The sequence below is a fragment of the Melopsittacus undulatus genome, chromosome 1, assembly GCF_012275295.1.
Source record: "Melopsittacus undulatus isolate bMelUnd1 chromosome 1, bMelUnd1.mat.Z, whole genome shotgun sequence".
In the NCBI taxonomy this organism is placed as follows: Eukaryota; Metazoa; Chordata; class Aves; order Psittaciformes; family Psittaculidae; genus Melopsittacus; species Melopsittacus undulatus.
In genome coordinates, this window is record NC_047527.1 from 90478120 (window position 1) to 90494651 (window position 16532).

The 16532-nt window shown below is 38.6% G+C and overlaps 1 protein-coding gene across 2 annotated transcripts in view; it reads right to left on the reverse strand.

The window, feature by feature from the left end:
• Positions 1 to 1407: 1407 nt before the first annotated feature.
• The window catches only part of CAP2 (cyclase associated actin cytoskeleton regulatory protein 2), a 68662-nt gene continuing 53537 nt past the window's right edge, over positions 1408 to 16532 (reverse strand). For both annotated transcript variants that reach the window (XM_005149889.3, XM_031049732.2), the window contains 6 exons: positions 9691 to 9883; positions 8686 to 8861; positions 7352 to 7475; positions 7045 to 7127; positions 3555 to 3695; positions 1408 to 2011 (listed from right to left, as the gene is read on the reverse strand). In XM_005149889.3, coding sequence (XP_005149946.1) covers positions 1928 to 2011; positions 3555 to 3695; positions 7045 to 7127; positions 7352 to 7475; positions 8686 to 8861; positions 9691 to 9883 — 801 coding nt within the window. In that variant the 3' untranslated portion in view covers positions 1408 to 1927. The remainder of the gene's footprint in view (positions 2012 to 3554; positions 3696 to 7044; positions 7128 to 7351; positions 7476 to 8685; positions 8862 to 9690; positions 9884 to 16532) is intronic.

A 16532-nucleotide genomic window follows, 5' to 3' on the forward strand; every position in this document is an offset into this window, starting at 1 on the left:
CAAGTGAAACAGGGAGTTGATCACTCGTGGTTTGTTAACACAGGAGGGACACATCCAAAGCCATAAAAGGAAACAATGGGAAAAGCTAAAAATAGAAGGCTAACTTTATAAACATTCACCTTAAAGATCATCTTCCTAGGCATAATCTCTGGAAGATACAGGTGTACCTAAAAGTGCGAATCATAAAAAGCTCAATTCTCTGCCTGTCACCAAAGTTATATGCACAAAACTTCAAGTTATCTGCCAGCGTGCAGAATACCCACTGTTCACCATCAGGTGGCTTATGGCAGCAAAAGTGATAAATGTTTAATGAAATGGGAGGAGGAGCTATGTTTTCCTCAATCAAGCTTTTGAAACAGCATTTAAGGGAAAAGCAGATAGGACAAACACTGCAATGAAGCAAGCTCTGAACAACTTTGTATTTAAACAAGTACATTTTCCTTTTTATTTTATAAGAAGTTTACTGTTGAAAAAATGGTATGTATTAAAGCAAACACATTATACACATAGATTAAACATTAGATAGCAAAACCTTACGGAATGAGCACTACTAGTTGCATTGTATAGGGTTTACAATCAAAGATATACTTAAAACCCCTCAAGAATTAATGTACTTTTCAAGGTAAATTAGGCACAAAATTTAGCTTGTAACTAGCTCTGCAAGCATCTCACTGTGATTTCACTGGTACAAAGTATTACAAGTGATCAAAAAACAAGCTGACTTTTAAAATTGTTAAAATTTTATTCATACTATGTGCTGAAATAGTACAAATGTATACAACACTCACCTTTGTTAAAAAAGCATCTCTAATAGGGACTATAAAGTAGCATCAAAGGGCTAACCAGGAAATTGCCCCTTTATTTGGGCTCAGAATTAGTACGACATAAATGTATGGCTTTGCTTTGTGGGCATATTTGAAATTGAGAAAGTCCTACAAAACAGGGGAAGAAACAGGAAGATATTTTAAATGAATATGAGCTACAAGAGCAATATTTGAAAGCAACGCTGCTAATAAGGAAACTAGCTGGTACCTGACATAGACGCCTCCCTCAGGCTTCTGAATAGGATGCAAGACACAGCGTGAAATTTTAAAGAATGAAGAGACTGTCTCACAAAAAAAAATTAAAAAAGAAATCCAAGGAGCAAAAAATCTTCAAGTGATTTGCTGCAAAGTTTTAGCTTAAATGAAGTTTTAGCTTAAATGAGGTTTTAGGTTAAAAAGAATTACTAATTGCAAGAAATGAGAAGGCAACAGCAAGTTTGTGTGGACCATAATAATCTTACTTCACACAATAATCTTACTTCACACAGGGATCTTCTAAATATCCATATTAGAAAAGTGTTTGATTAAAATACCAGATTTTCTTTAGTCTTCTGTTAGCAAAATGTATTGCTGAAAGTTGTCCTTTTTTTGCTTGTTTAAAACAAACCCCATTATGGTTGCCACAGAACTACAAGGAACTGCATACTTTCTAGGGGTGCATTTTTACTGCATCATACAGAAATTGCTTCATAGGTAAAAATAAACATCTTAAAGTCTTAATGATGTTTTTGATTAGCAGAAACATGAAAAGGAATGCACTAAAGCAAGATGATAAAGTGTATCATGCAGTATTTTGGCTTAATGCATACAGTGTTTCAAACCAATGATATGACTGGAGGATGGAAGTTTTAGTCTATTACATTCATATGAAATCATGGAGAATTAAAAATGTATGTGAAGACAAACTGTGGAAACATGAAGAGTATTGGGATGCCTAACAAAAGGGTGCCAGATGTGTTCTTGTTTCTAGCATGCAGAGCTAATGCTTGAAGGCCTATCACAGCAGTATAAGCTACTGCTATTTCTAGTTCTTTACATTACTGCTTTGTTCATGCTGGCTGTGGTCTGGTCGCGGTCAGCAAGTGCTCTATGGTGTTAGGAAGTTAACCCACAATCTCTGCAGGTTCAGTGACCAACTTAGATCCATCCCATGCTGTCTTGAACTGTTCAGGAACCGGAAATTCTTTCTGATAAGAAACAAAAGCAACAATGATGGTTAAATAAACAGTGGATACCTCATGAAAACCGGCAGAATACTATTAGTGCTACATGACTGAGAAAGCATTGATAGCTCAGACATGCCAGGATTAGAGAGAAGCCTTCTTCATTACCCTAGGAAGCTATTTTACAATGCCACACAGGAAAAAGCCTTATTGCTACCCAGTTTCAAATAGTCTCGCTAGGGTACTACTTTGCAATAATCCCTCTCACACCATTATTTGGAACAACGAAGTAAATAAGCCTCAGAAATTACTTCAGATTCCATCATTGGCTGGTTTGGAAGACAGTAGGAAGGATTTAGATATGGACATTTAGCGAGAAATCTAATTTTAAGGATGAAAGCAATATTACAATATGGAAGAATAAAATAACACACACACACACAAACTATCATTTTAAGTGTGATACACTTCGAAAGATTCAGCATCCCTTGTGGAATATGCAAACAGAAGCAGAGCATCTAAGAAAATCTCCTATTCTGTGTATTTGGTGAAAGGATGGGAGATGTTGTTGGGTCTTTCTCTGTTCCCAGTAAACAAAATACAACGTGAAGAGAAGGGTATTATTTTTAATTCAGACCTCAAATAGGTGTTTCCATAGGTATTAATTTCAGATGTTATGGTGATTTGAGGTGAGACTGGTCAAAAGGACTTTTTTGTTTAAGAAATAGGTGAATATGCACCCACTGAAAATCATTCCCTTTTTAGTTATCTGAAGCTGGCATCCAGCTGTCACTTTTGGAAACGCAGAGCATGAGCATTCTCTGATACATGCCTTCTTTTATACAGCTTAAATCCCTTTACCAAACAAAATTCCAGCCCAAAAGAGTAACGAGAAATTTATATTCTGTCTATAGCAATTCAGTGCAATTTCAACACCATTACAAGTGTCCTCTGCCTGCATGATCCCTTGCAAGTGTGTGAAGTGACAGAGCAGGACTTCACTAGAACTGCCAGTGGGCATAGTATGAAAATCTTACTAGAACAGAAAAGGAGCCAAGAAAATGCATGTGTTTAAGTGTCTTTTAAGGATCTATGTTAAAAATACTAAGATGTACTACAGGTGCTAGCCATCTACCAACAGCTCTGGAAAAAGAAAAAAGTATATTGTATTATTTAATCTGTAGTAGTAATATATTTATCTTTGTTATCTTTGTTAGCATCATCACCTTCAGGTTTGAGTGCTCTTGTATGAGGTGAGTTCTTTGGGAAATTATGTTTAGATGCCAAAAAAGAAAATTAAATGGACAGGAGATGAAGGCATTTGCTATCAAAATGGAAAGAAAGAACATCATATCTGATCTCTGAAATTCCTTTATGCCCCAGAACATGAGGAGTTCTTCCTGCACTGATAGCTGAGATAGCTGTACATCGAAATTCAACTGTTTTAGATAATTATTTGGTGATGTGGTATATGTAGTGTATTAGTCTATTTCCCAGCATTTTAAGGGCTGTTAGCTACCAAGACTGGTGGGGAAGGGGGAGGAAAGCTTTAAAATATCTCACTTACATAATCACCATCTTGGGGGATGAGGATGTTCATTTCGGATGACTTGGCACTCACAATCTCACAATCTAATGATTCCTCACTGAGGTAGATGTGGCAGCCCTCTGTTTTGTTAATAGAAATGGTTGGCACTTTCCCCATCACCTGCAAAATAAAATCTTTTTAATATCAAACTTAAAATGCACACAAAGATACTGTTAATAAAATTCTCATTGCCTGCCAGGTCTAATTTTGGCCAACAACATAGAATCATAGAACAGTTAGGGTTGGAAAGGACCTTAAGATCATCTAGTTCCAACCCACCTGCCATGGGCAGGGACACCTCACACTAAACCATATCACCCAAGGCTCTGTCCAACCTGGCCTTGAACACCACCAGGGATGGAGCATTCACAACCTCCCTGGGCAACCCATTCCAGTACCTCAGCACCCATAAAGAACTTCTTCCTTATATCCAATCTAAACTTCCCCTGTTTAAGTTTCAACCAGTCACCCCTTGTCCAGTCACTACAGTCCCTAATGAAGAGTCCCTCCCTAGCATTCTTATAAGCCCCCTTCAGATACTGGAAGGCTGCTATGAGGTCTCCACACAGCCTTCTCTTCTCCAGGCTGAACAGTACCAACTTTCTCAGCCTATCTTCATACAGGAAGTGCTCCAGTTCCCTGATCATCCTCATGGCCCTCCTCTGGACTTGTTCCAACAGTTCCATGTCCTTTTTATGTTGAGGACACCAGAACTGAACACAATACTCCAAGTGAGGTCTCACAAGAGCAGAGCAGAGGGGCAGGATCACCTCCTTCGAGCTGCTGGTCACACTCCTTTTGATGCAGCCCAGGATAGAGTTGGCTTTCTGGGCTGTGAGCGCACACTGAAGCTGGCTCATGTTCATTTTCTCATTGACCAACACCCCCAAGTCCTTCTCCACAGAGCTGCTCTGAATCTCTTCTCCGCCCAACCTGTAGCTGTTCCTGGGATTGCTCTAACCCAGGTGTAGGACCTCGTACTTGTCATGGTTAAACATCATAAGGTTGGCATCAGCCCACCTCACAAGCGTGTCAAGGTCCCTCAGGATTGCATTCCTTCCCTCCAGTGTATCAATTGAACCACACAGCTTGGTGTCATCGGCAAACTAATCTGCACACATCTGATCTGTGTGTCAGCTGCCTGCATGATGTTTATATTTCATCTGTTAGACACAGTGAAAATTCTTGGTGGTGGTAACAAAGACCTATACACAACAGCAAACTTATATACATCAAGCTTTTAATATTCCATTTGATGAAAGTGCTTCCCTGATTCTGTCTAATTTCAGTGACACTTTTGTGCTGATGTTTAGGCCATGTTCACCTTCCTCATCAGGAGACCTGGTTAAGAAATCACACATGTCATCTCCAACTCTGTAAGGGCAAATGAAAGATCCCAGTATACAGCAGTATTCAACAAGTGATTTGTAGTATGTTCTAAAGACTTCAAAGCTCTCTCAGGTTTTACAGCATAAAATAGGAAATGGGTTTTATATCCTTTAGGCAAGCTACAGTTCTGAAAATGTACTGAGCTCAATTTAATTAAATCCCTAAAGATATTTCTTATGTCACTTTAAAAGCAAGCACAAGACTTACTTGAGGGGGAAAAGCTATCTTCTCTTGTTTACAATTCTATGGATAAAAAGGTTTCTTCATGGCTGACTGGCTAACTGGCTGGTTGTCAGTAAAATTTCCTTCCTCTCCTCCTGCCCTCTCTAAGGAGGGACAGCAACATACTATGGACAATGCATCAAAAGGGCTGAGGTTACTCCAAGCCATAAAACAGTAACAGTGTGTGATAGATATGTACTTGTTAATGAAAAAGTTTCTCCCATCATTCAACATAAGAACATATTTTCAGTTTCAGTTCCTTTAATGTGACAGCAACAAAAGAACAAGTGGTCGGTTTTCTTGCATTATAGTAATAAATGAGAGAAAGGATAGACAAGCAATATGGCACTGAGTACCCATAGCAAAATCTGTAGGACGAACTTACAGAGATTTGTTGCATTAACGTATCATGTATTTGGAAATTATAAGACCAGGTCTTCAAAATATTGAGAAAGTTGAGGTGTTCAGCACTTGTCCTAGCCAAACCGTACAGAAACTGCCTGCTTCAAGTGGCATATAGCATGTAGCCAGACTCTGCCTTCTTAAGTGGAACTCCACTCTATGGCATAGAAGATTTATGTAATATTAATAGAACCTGCTATTCAAAAGAATTTGGATTCTTAGAAAAAATATTCCCCTTTTATTTGAGTATTAGAAAGCTGTGGTTTCACTATTCATTACATAAGAATTTTTCAGCTCTCATTAATAGTTTTAGAGGTAATGATAATCTATTTTAAAAAGCACTCAAATAGATGCTGGGATCTTTAACTAACTGCCTCTGCCATAAGAAGTCATGTAGGGATCATGAATAAAACTGCTTGTTACAGTTCAGCAGATGATGCACAACTAGTAGCAATGTCAGCCATTTGCATGAGGTTCAAAATATAAAGAAGTATCTTCCCATTATTCCATGTGGTGGCTGTGACGAGCATTTCTGATGTATGGAGCAGGACTGTATATGTAATGTCATACAGCAGGTACAACCTTTTAAGCACTTTGAAGACCAGCAGTTTGATATAATTTAATAAACATCTCATTTCTTTTTCACTTGAAAGAATACATCCTAAAGTCCCTGTTGAGACTAGGTCATGTATCTTGGACACAACCCAGTATTAAAGCATGTATAGTTAGACCTTTTTGGAATGGGATGATTGCTCTATTTTGGATGAGGCAAGTGTCCCCAGTAGGGAGGGCAATGTATGGATTTAAAATACATTTATCTTCTTTTCATGAGAACCCCAAGGAAGATGATCTTTGATAAAGCTTTGTTTAACAGTTATCAAAGACAAAATCAGTAGAGGCTCATAGCCCATTTGTAGGCAAGTGACTACATTACTTACTCTTGTAATTTGTCACATCACTAGCGGGGGAGATTTTCAAAACCCTGGCACCTACTTTATGTCATCTAGCTGCCCTTTGACAGTCTGTCTCAGCATTTCCAGTCAGAGAGTAAGAAAAAGAAATAACCATCTTCTGGTCTTAGAAATCAATTTGCTAACTGCCAGGATTTGTTCCATAAGCACCACTGAACTTTCAAGTATTAGGAGCTGTTTAGCGTGAAAGCAAGAAAATTAGGGCCAGAAATAACAGTTCTTATAGTGCATACAGATCTCTCAGCTTCACTGGAACCAGAAGGGACTGGGCTAACGGAGGTTTGCTCAGTGAGGGTCAATAGTTTTCATAGGCATTTTCTGAATAGCTCACCAAAATTTAATGCATATAAAGATATATTTGGATGCATCAATCTCTTTGTTTTGTTGTGCTCCTGTGAGTTTTTAAAATCTCTTGTAGCTACATGTTGGACTTTACTTTTTGCCTTCTTGTTCTCTATCTTTGTTTTTTTCAAATAGATATTTACCTGAATCTGAATATCCCTGGAATTGATCACTTCCACGATTCCCACAACGTTGTCAAACACAAGGCCAAACTTTTTACAGTTGTCTAAAATAAAAGCAGTCATAAATAAGAAAGGCAAGATAAAAGCAAATATATGCACACCTGCTGCATTAACTATGAAAATCCCCAGTCTTGTACTGCATAGCTGAGAGACTTTACTCATGTGACCAATCCATTACAGTGAATGGAATGATTCAGATGCATTATTAATCACAGAAGTCATTTTTTTCAAGACTAGCATTTGAAACCCAGCTGAGCTCTCCACTCACCAATAGTAATTGAATTGATTTTTCCTTTTATCTGAAGTGTAGATTTGTTACACTTAAAAATGTAGGCCACTTGCTTGAGTTCAGTGTTGGTAATGACCAGGTCATTCTTATCCTCTTGATATTCCTGTTTCAAAAGAAAGTTTATTTAATTGGTTGAGTTTAACTTGCTAACAGTCAGAATTTAGAACAACTTATCCTCGAGTCATTGCATCTTCAGTTACAACAGAGCAATATCCTTCCTGTGGCTTAAAAATGCAATCTGCTCGATGACTGGGTATTTCACCTAATTCACCCTTAGATGACACAAGTATATTTTAGAGCTGCAGAACTGAAGAACTTAGCATAGGCCATTACAAAAATCCATTGATTTTGTAGCAAAGAATGACAATTTTAAAATGTAATCACAAAACTGTTGCTTGGCTCCCAACCAATTTAGACCATCACCATGAAGAACAGAGAAGGCTTTTGTTCTCCCAAATGTTATAAAATGCTCTATACAGGGTGTTATGAACTGGTGCAGGCATTACCATATACAATAAAGAGTAATAGGTGAAGAAATTACATTTCATTATGAAGCATGAAAGGAAATTTACACTCCATGGATGTCCAGGAAAGACTATGGATGCATAAGGAAAGTTCCAGGTACTGTAACTGTAAGGCAACATAACCCCGGCAAACTGACTGTACCTTATGCAAACTGAGCTCCACAGTAATCACTGTGTGTATACACTTCTTCATGACTAAGCTGCATATTGTTTTCCCCCTCTTTCAATCACATGAATTTTCACTCATACATTCTTTGGTTTACACCTATAAATTAACATCCAAACTTTAAACAAATCTACCTTTTCCATCTGTAGATTGAGCAAATGGAAAACACTTCTTGACTATTAAGCATGGGAGACATACTTGCTTGGAATGAGTGATAAAAAAGAAGTATGTAATTCCATTGGTTAACAAAGCTGGAGAAAGTGCTCTGTGATAATACCTTTATCTCTCACTTGCACGAATGGACTGAAGGGATTTTAACTGGAGTTCTCCACTGGACTTGTTTCTAGAGGATTGTCTGATTTTGCAAGGAATTTATATGCTGATTCCAGCATTCTTCAGATGAATTAGCATATGATTTTCAGAGACAAATTAATTAATTTTAGATGCTACAGAATAGTAAAAACTAAACTGTAGCAAAGCAGAACAATGGAAGACTCATCCCATTTTAGCTGCAACTTTGACTTGTTGCACCTAGACTATGGAGAGCTTCTTGCAATTTGTTTCAGTGCTCAACCCGGTTTGCAACATGCAGGCTGGAGTTCAGAGGTGTGACTGGAACTTACCACTCTCCACTTCTTTCCCTCTAGCTCAAAGACAGGGGCATGGCTCTGCTGCGGGGAATTCTTGGGAGAAGTGGGACTTGGAGTATGGCTTTTTGTTGGAGAACGAACAGATGGACCTTGGGCACGTAGGCTGGGGTTCTTGTGAGTCTTCTGGTCATCAGAAACATGCCGAAGCCCTAAAAAGAAAGGGTGTTCATGAAGGAGAGTATGTTTTCCAGTCCTAAGGGTGTTCATATTTAAGCAGGAAGGGTTCATTTGTAATTGTGTTAAATTATTCTGTGAATTTAAATTCTTTATTTCCTCAAAGTTGTCTGGGTAATGATCTAAAGTGTAACTGCCTACATTTTTTAGCAGTTTCTATAAAACCTCTTTTTCTGTGCATGAGCTATAACAGGAAATGCCACAATGTCTTCTAGTCGCTCTCTGTAGCGAGCTCTGAGAGCTTGTTATATCACTCTTTAGTCCATAAAAATGAGATTCTTTTTCTAATTTATGACAATATTTGACATATCCCTGCAGCACTAAAGGCAATCCTATGTATTTAAAATCACAGCCATCCACTGTAGGTACAACTGTCCAGTGTTATTACAAAAAGCTTTATTATTACAGTCCATGCTGATCTATGAGCCATACTTTTTCACCTAGCATTTAACACATTGTGCCACAGGTTGGGACACTGAATGTGAATCAGAAAGGGGGATAAATTTTTATTGTGATTGCAACTTAGAGGTTCACCAGCTACTGGGGACTGAAGATGTCCAGCTTGGCTGCCTTAAAATTTAAAGGATACTTCTAAAATACATGGTGTGAATTTCGGGCATGTTAATGTATTTTAGTGCTGTTGTTCCTGAAGGAGGTTTTGGTATGCAGTTTCATTCATCAAACTTCCTGGAAACCTCAGGAGTTGCTCAAATGTAATTTAAAAATGCAGTGGAAGTTAGGTTAATACATATGGTAGCTCTTGATATGGTTTGATTCATGGACCAAAATTTGATTTCTCCTGACCTTTGGTAATAGCCTCTCCCTGGTTAAGCTGTGCAAATAGGGCGGAGCGAGATGCAGTTCCTTCATCCTTTGGAGTTTCTGTATCGAAGATGGGGGGAGGTCCAGGTGGTGGCGGTGGCGGCGGTGGTGGTGGTGAGAGGCACGAGCTGCTTGTTAGAACAGACCGCATAGACATGGATGATGCTACAGGACCCTGTTTGACATAGATGGAAATTATTTTGCATACACTGTTTCAAGGAACATTGTATTATGATAACTCTTATTTACTAACATCCTTGAATGCTGTGAGTTTGACTGACTCTAGGCAGCTGCCAGCTCAGAAGAATTTTTGGCGCCATAATCAGACATAATACTGTGAATCTTCCCCTGCTCCCAAGTAGACAAGGCTGGAAGGACTAACAGTCCACAGCACTATCTTACTGCAGAACTACTCTACCTAAAATATTTATCAAAATAGTTGTCAAGACTGATGTTAGAAATCTTTAATAGTAAAGATTCCATAATTTATTCCAGTGTTTTCTTACACAAAAAGAAAAATGTCTCCCTTTTTTTCAGATACCAAATCCAGTTAGCAATATCTTGGTCTGCCTTCAGAAACATAAAAAAATGTTTTGATCTAACCCAAATAACTGTGAGGGTCATGAACTGTCAGTTATACATATGCAGCATGCTGAACTGTAGGCAAGATGTAAAACATTATTCTTCAGACTGTTCAAGTCATCTGCAAAGCTTCATACACAACAGAATGTAAAACTATGATGATTCAAGTCTCATTTCTGAAATTTGTTTTTGAGATATTAGTTCAATTTCTCAAATTCGTTTTTCTTTTTCAGTTGCAGGCGATCACAGCACACAAGTTACAAGTGAGGGCAGCCTTAGTAAAGTCAGTAATCCAATCTTTCTTTCATTTTGCATAACCAGAAGTACATCTTTAGGTCTGAATTATGATGCTTACATAGAATAATATCAAACAGGCAGAAAATATGAATAATAATCTGATTAAAATTTTATGCATCCTAGTAATATGTTAGAGATAGAACTGAGAAACTGAGAACCGCTTTTTCTCTCTTGCCACTGAGTGTCACTCTGATCCTACCTCTCTACAGCAGATCAGGGACTTTCAAAAGAACTGTTATGAAAAATTAGATTGGCTCTGACGCATTTAGATGGCTATACAGACGTTATGCACTACCCCGGTACATATATATTAGATGGGCAGATACAATGGGAAAATGTCAGTGACTTACAGAGTCACAGCTCCTCTGATTGGCTTCCTTTGTTAAGAGACACAGGTTGTTAGAAGTGCATCCCTGGTAATCTATACTGTAAATAGATACTGCTTAACTGGACTCAGAGGATATATTTAACCACTGATGATGCCATTCCTTTCTGCTTTCCACTAAACTGAAACAGCAAAGTATCCATCTGGTTCATGCATCTCACATGAGTGAAAACTGTAGCTATATTTTAAAAAGCAAACTTGTTCTGGCCTGTGATCCCAAACTGATAATGGGAAAGGGCCTGAGGTGAACATGCTCTTTGTGGTTTCATTCTTCAGACATACTCTTATATTTATGTCAAAAAAAAAAAAGAAAAAAGCTTGGCACATTTGAGTAAGTAACTGCATTCAAACCTCTTAATCATTATGACCCTAATTAGAGTAGGATGGAAAAGGAATAATATTAGTTAACCTGTTAATGTACGCCCCCTTTGGCACATACATCTTCAGCATACAAATACTGTTGCGTTTGAAGGAGCTGTTATGGAATACGTTAGTGATGAATACATAGCAAAATTCTTTGCCACGTTAGTGACATTAAAACTGCATTGCACAAAAAAGACTGTTGCATTCCCGGTATTTCAGTGAGTAAGGAAATCGGTGTAGTGGTACAGTTTGATAGTTTCTGGAATGAGCTCTCTTCTATGCTAGTAAATCTTTTTGATCAATTATAAACATATAAGAATCCCCTTTTGGAACTGATTATCATTTATTTACCCTGCTCTTGCAGGGGGGTTGGACTAGATGATCTTTCTAGGTCCCTTCCAACCCTTGGGATTCTGTGATTCTGTGATTGTCAAGATGTATTGGCACTGATTGGATTGCTTTTGGACACATTTCATTGTTGCATGGATACATTTAACTCAGAGTGTTTCTGTTTACATATTTAGTAGTCGTAGGTCATTGTTTTAGGCTAGGGACAACTTACTCATTGGGCTTTCAAATTACAGTGCCAGTCTTTCTGCCTCTCCTAATGCCAGTAATGTTACCAGCAGCAGAGTCAGCACAACTGTGAATTATTATAATAAAAAACACCAAAAGAATATAAGTGAATTTAGTGGCACAATCAGTTGTTGCTGCCTGAGATGCAGTATAGATCTTTCCTATCTGTTGCCTGCAACCATAGCAACTGAATCCACTTTGTCCTGGTTATCCAGGATTATGAACATTGCATGTGCAGGGCTTTTTAAAATACTCAGGATACCCAGAAATGGCACTCATCATTCACAGTACAGTGTATGCTTTATAGGAGGAGTAGTGGTAGTGGTTAATAACTTATAGTCTGAGATAAAAATCTGATTTCCCGAATTCCAGGTTGACATCTGATTTCCCAAACATACCTTATTGCTGCTATCTGCATAAATACAGTGCTCTGATTTTCTAGAAACTTGTGTGTGTAAGACTCCCATGTTCATTTGGAATTACTATCAGTTAAATTCTGCAAAGGCTGAAAAGATGCATTAGAGAAAAAAGATGTAGAAGTTATCTGGGTATTCAGTGTACAACACAGAGTGGTGGGTCACTCTGCCGGTCTCTTTGCTTAAAGTGTCAAATGGAAGACCATCACAGATCATGCAGGCCCAGCAGATGTTGCTGAATAGTGCTTCAAAGGAAGTGTCCCAAATGGCAGTGAAAGTACAGGAATGTCTGTGTAACTGAGGGAAAGCAAAATTCAGGGGGATTTATCTTTGGAAGTGGATGATCTCTCTCCCAGACCTCCAAAAGAACTATCTTGTGAAAGTACAGACAGAAAGGAAGGATTTTAAATACATCAATCAAGCTTGGATGTGGTTTTGTATGACTGAAGAATGTCTTACTGTTCAAGAAAGAGCAGAGGTGGGAAGGAATCTGGGAAAATAGAAGCATCTTTCCCTTCCAAAGCAATACTGATTAAAAGACAACTCTAGTAAAAAAACTCAGTCCTTGACCCAAGGAGTGAAGACATTCTAGTCCTTTGAGTGGGTTTCAAGAGCAGGGAAAAAAATTATCCCTTTCACTTAAGCTTCCTCCTCTTTAAAAGCCTGGTCCCTCCACCAAAATCAGTGGCTAGCTCCACTGAGCTCAAAAGATTATGAGTGAGATCTAATTAAGAATACAGGAGCTGTCACAAGGTTTCAGAAGATATGTGTGGGATTCAGTCACCCTTCGCACTTTTTCTCTCAATTGTGGGCAGTCACAGAAATAAGAGATGGACTGAACTGCTGTTGTTAACTGTTGTCCTGTATGACAAATTCTTGTTTAGTTTATGATCTGAGCTACAGCTACACAAACTAACATATACTGTATCAGAGCATCTTCAATTGTTGTCTGGATATTTACAGCCATTCTGGAAACCAGAAACAGTTTCAGTCATAAATTAGGCCAAGGCAAAATTGAAGGACAAATTGAGGCAAAAAAGTTTGCTGAAGTACAGGGAGGGACTAATTGGTCCACTGTAGAGCTACCATCTTACAGCATGGGCACATCCAGTAGGACAATTCCCCATTGAAATAGAATGGCATGGAAAAGGTAGACAAGTTTCACTAATGAGGAGGCATACAGAGACTTGCTTTAAAGAGGGGTTCAGTCTCACTCTGGCTTTTGTCATCTTTTCTTTGCCATTTTGATTTACTTGACTGAAATCAAACAAGCGTTCAAGTGAGGTGGAATTCTTTATGGGAAGAGTGGCTCAGAGACAATCTAACAAGGGGACAGAAAACACAAAAATAAACTGCAAAAGCAGAAAACACACTGTACTTCTTGAATTCCCTGCATGCCATAAAGATGGGATCTGTGCTGCACTCAAATATGCTGATGCAAAGAGCATTTTGCAAGTCAGCCCAGTGAAGCAGTTCCAGGAACTTTCTTTTTTAATTAGTTTTGATTTCTATTAATACATAGATGTCCAAGTTACCAATCTAAGTCACTAGCAATTGGTTTGCTTTCCTTAGTCACCCTTCTAAAACCACTTAGATCCTCAGGCTCTAGAGTATTTCTGAACCAGACTCAGACTGTTCTGGTATCTGGCAATACTTGTGTATAGTCCTATTCAATTTCAACTAGAGTGCCCTTCACAAAGTCCATTCATTTCTGTTCTTTATAGGGTGGTAGTTGTGAGAGCTGCTGGGAATAAAATAGCATGTTATATGCCTACAAAAGTTCATCTATCCTAAAGCAGCAGGTGCTTACCAGCTTTGCTATCTGCAAACAACTCTTCAGATTAACTTCAAGCAGATGTTAACAACAGCGTATCTTTATACAAAGAGTGTTAAGAGCCATTTGGACTAGCAGAGGCGGTTATTTGCAAGCCGCCTTTCTTCCTTTTATTTCAGCTGTTTGCCTCGGTAACAGCTGCTGCTCTCAGTGCTGTGGTGTCTATAGACATCACGTCAAGTTATGCTGATAGCCAACAGATCCCATCAGCATGTTGGTGTGGCCATTTTTCCATCGTTTTCAAATACACCACTTGTAAAAATTATCAGGGGAATAGATAGCTTCAGCCTTACTTGGTGAGAATGTAATATCAAAATAAGCCATTAACTTTTAATCTGCTAGCTTTGTATCATAGTGCACTTGATGTGATTTAAACCTTGCTCCTGGAGCTTTCCGATATGGAGAAATGTAATTCTCCGAGTAAGGTCCTATCAAGAGCAGCAGATGCAGCTCCTGCAGCCATGTAGTTACAAATCTGTGGGGGATGGAACATGCCAGAAATTTCCTCCCAGGGAAAAAAATTGTCTTCACCCTCCAACTAAACCATGCTCTGAAGGGGGTGACAGGAACAGGTCAGGGTTTGCTCCTTGCTGGATAGCCCAGAACCACCTGCAGAGGGGCCCAAGGGCCTCCCATTGACTGTGTCTCAGTAGCTTCCTGTAGTGATAGTGTTTGAAGCTGCTCATGGAGCTGGATCTGATAGATATGTACTATTTCTTTTCTCTAATGTGTATGATCACTGTCCAAGGGTTTACAAGGTTGCAGTACAGCCTCAAAATATGTTGTATTTCTATCTTTATTTTGTACAACTGGCAGAAGGGTACTTTTTCTCTTTGCTGGCTACCTAGCTGGCTCACTGGAAAAAAGAAATGAGTGTTTATGTTAATGCAGCTGGCTGTTAAAAATCATCTATTTTGAATCTCATTTAATTCCCTTAAAATTACAGTAAAGATGAGTGAAGCCCTTTGCTTCTGAGAAGTTGAGCCTTGTTAAAGCACATTTCTCCTAAAGGCTTCCCCTAGATCACAGGGCAACAGCCAGTCTTGTTTGTTAGAGAAATAAAATGCTGTTTGTATGTAACACAAGTGCTCTGAATGCCATGCAGTCAGTAAATTTTGGTGGCCATATGCAGCTTGACATGTCTTTCGATCTAAACTCAGCTACTGAGAAACAGTAAGAATTTCTTTTTATGTCTTATCACAGATGTTACTATTTCCTGAGCCACTCTTGCTGAACAATTCCCTGGGTTAGCCTTCCATGTCACTGTTACTATATTTGTAGCATTGTAGCAACATGGAGCCTACTCAGAGGCTTGTATCTCTGGGGATATGAGGGACTTATGTGCCAGGCCCTGTACAGACACCTGCGATGTTCCTCCGTGTTTATGCCATTTTAGGCTCACCCAGTGCAGTACAGAAACTGGGGGAGCAAAGTTCTTGTGGTGGGAACCTGCTCAGCAGTATTTGAATGAATACACATTTCTTGTAGCGGCAATGGTAATTTTTACTCAAGACAAAACAGATTATAAGTGTTTTTATAATGCATATAAATATATTACATATGCATGTGTAATATATAGTACCTATTTTATTAGTCATTCCTATTAAGAGGGGAGTATCTGTTTGTGGCTGAGGTAACAGGTGGCTTAGACAGAGGCATAAAATCCCTTCCTTAATTTATTGAAAAGCCTTCTTTTCATGGGAGCAGATGAACAGGAATCCTAATGGGAACTATATTCTTCTCAAAAAAAAAGATACCCCTGTTTTCTCTCTCCCCCTTTACAGTAATCCTAGTTTCTCACCTCAAATGATTACAGCAGTCTGTATTGTTCTTTCCATACATATGCACAGCCAAAGAGAAGAATCATGAAGCTCAAAATATCACATATCAACCTCTGAGAACAGGTGGACTGTGACTCAGGGGCAAGAGCTCTTGTTAAGGTGTTTTTTGTGTAAAAGTAGCTTAGCACAACAGTTCTATTACCTACCATATTTAAGCCACCTGTCTGCAAGTGGTTATGCTGCCCTGAGATCTGCAATTTAGTAGATGAAACAGCTGACTTACAGGGCCTGTAATCTTTGGGAGTTAAAACACAAAACCACAAAAACCAGGCCAAGCTATTTTCTAGTTACTGAGCCTCAGGAGAATTATCTTTTGAGTTTTAAAACTTTGAAGCCTTCTGCTATTTATCACCTGTTCAGGATTTAAAATGGTGCTTACATCTTCACAGTTACCCAATGTTTTACACAGGCAAGGTCTTCTAAATCATTTGAGAACTGATAATGTAATTGTCAACAAGTAATGTACTCCAACAGACACATTAAAGCATCTTTTAGTTACATAAACATTCAGTTAAAAGAAGATCAATCCC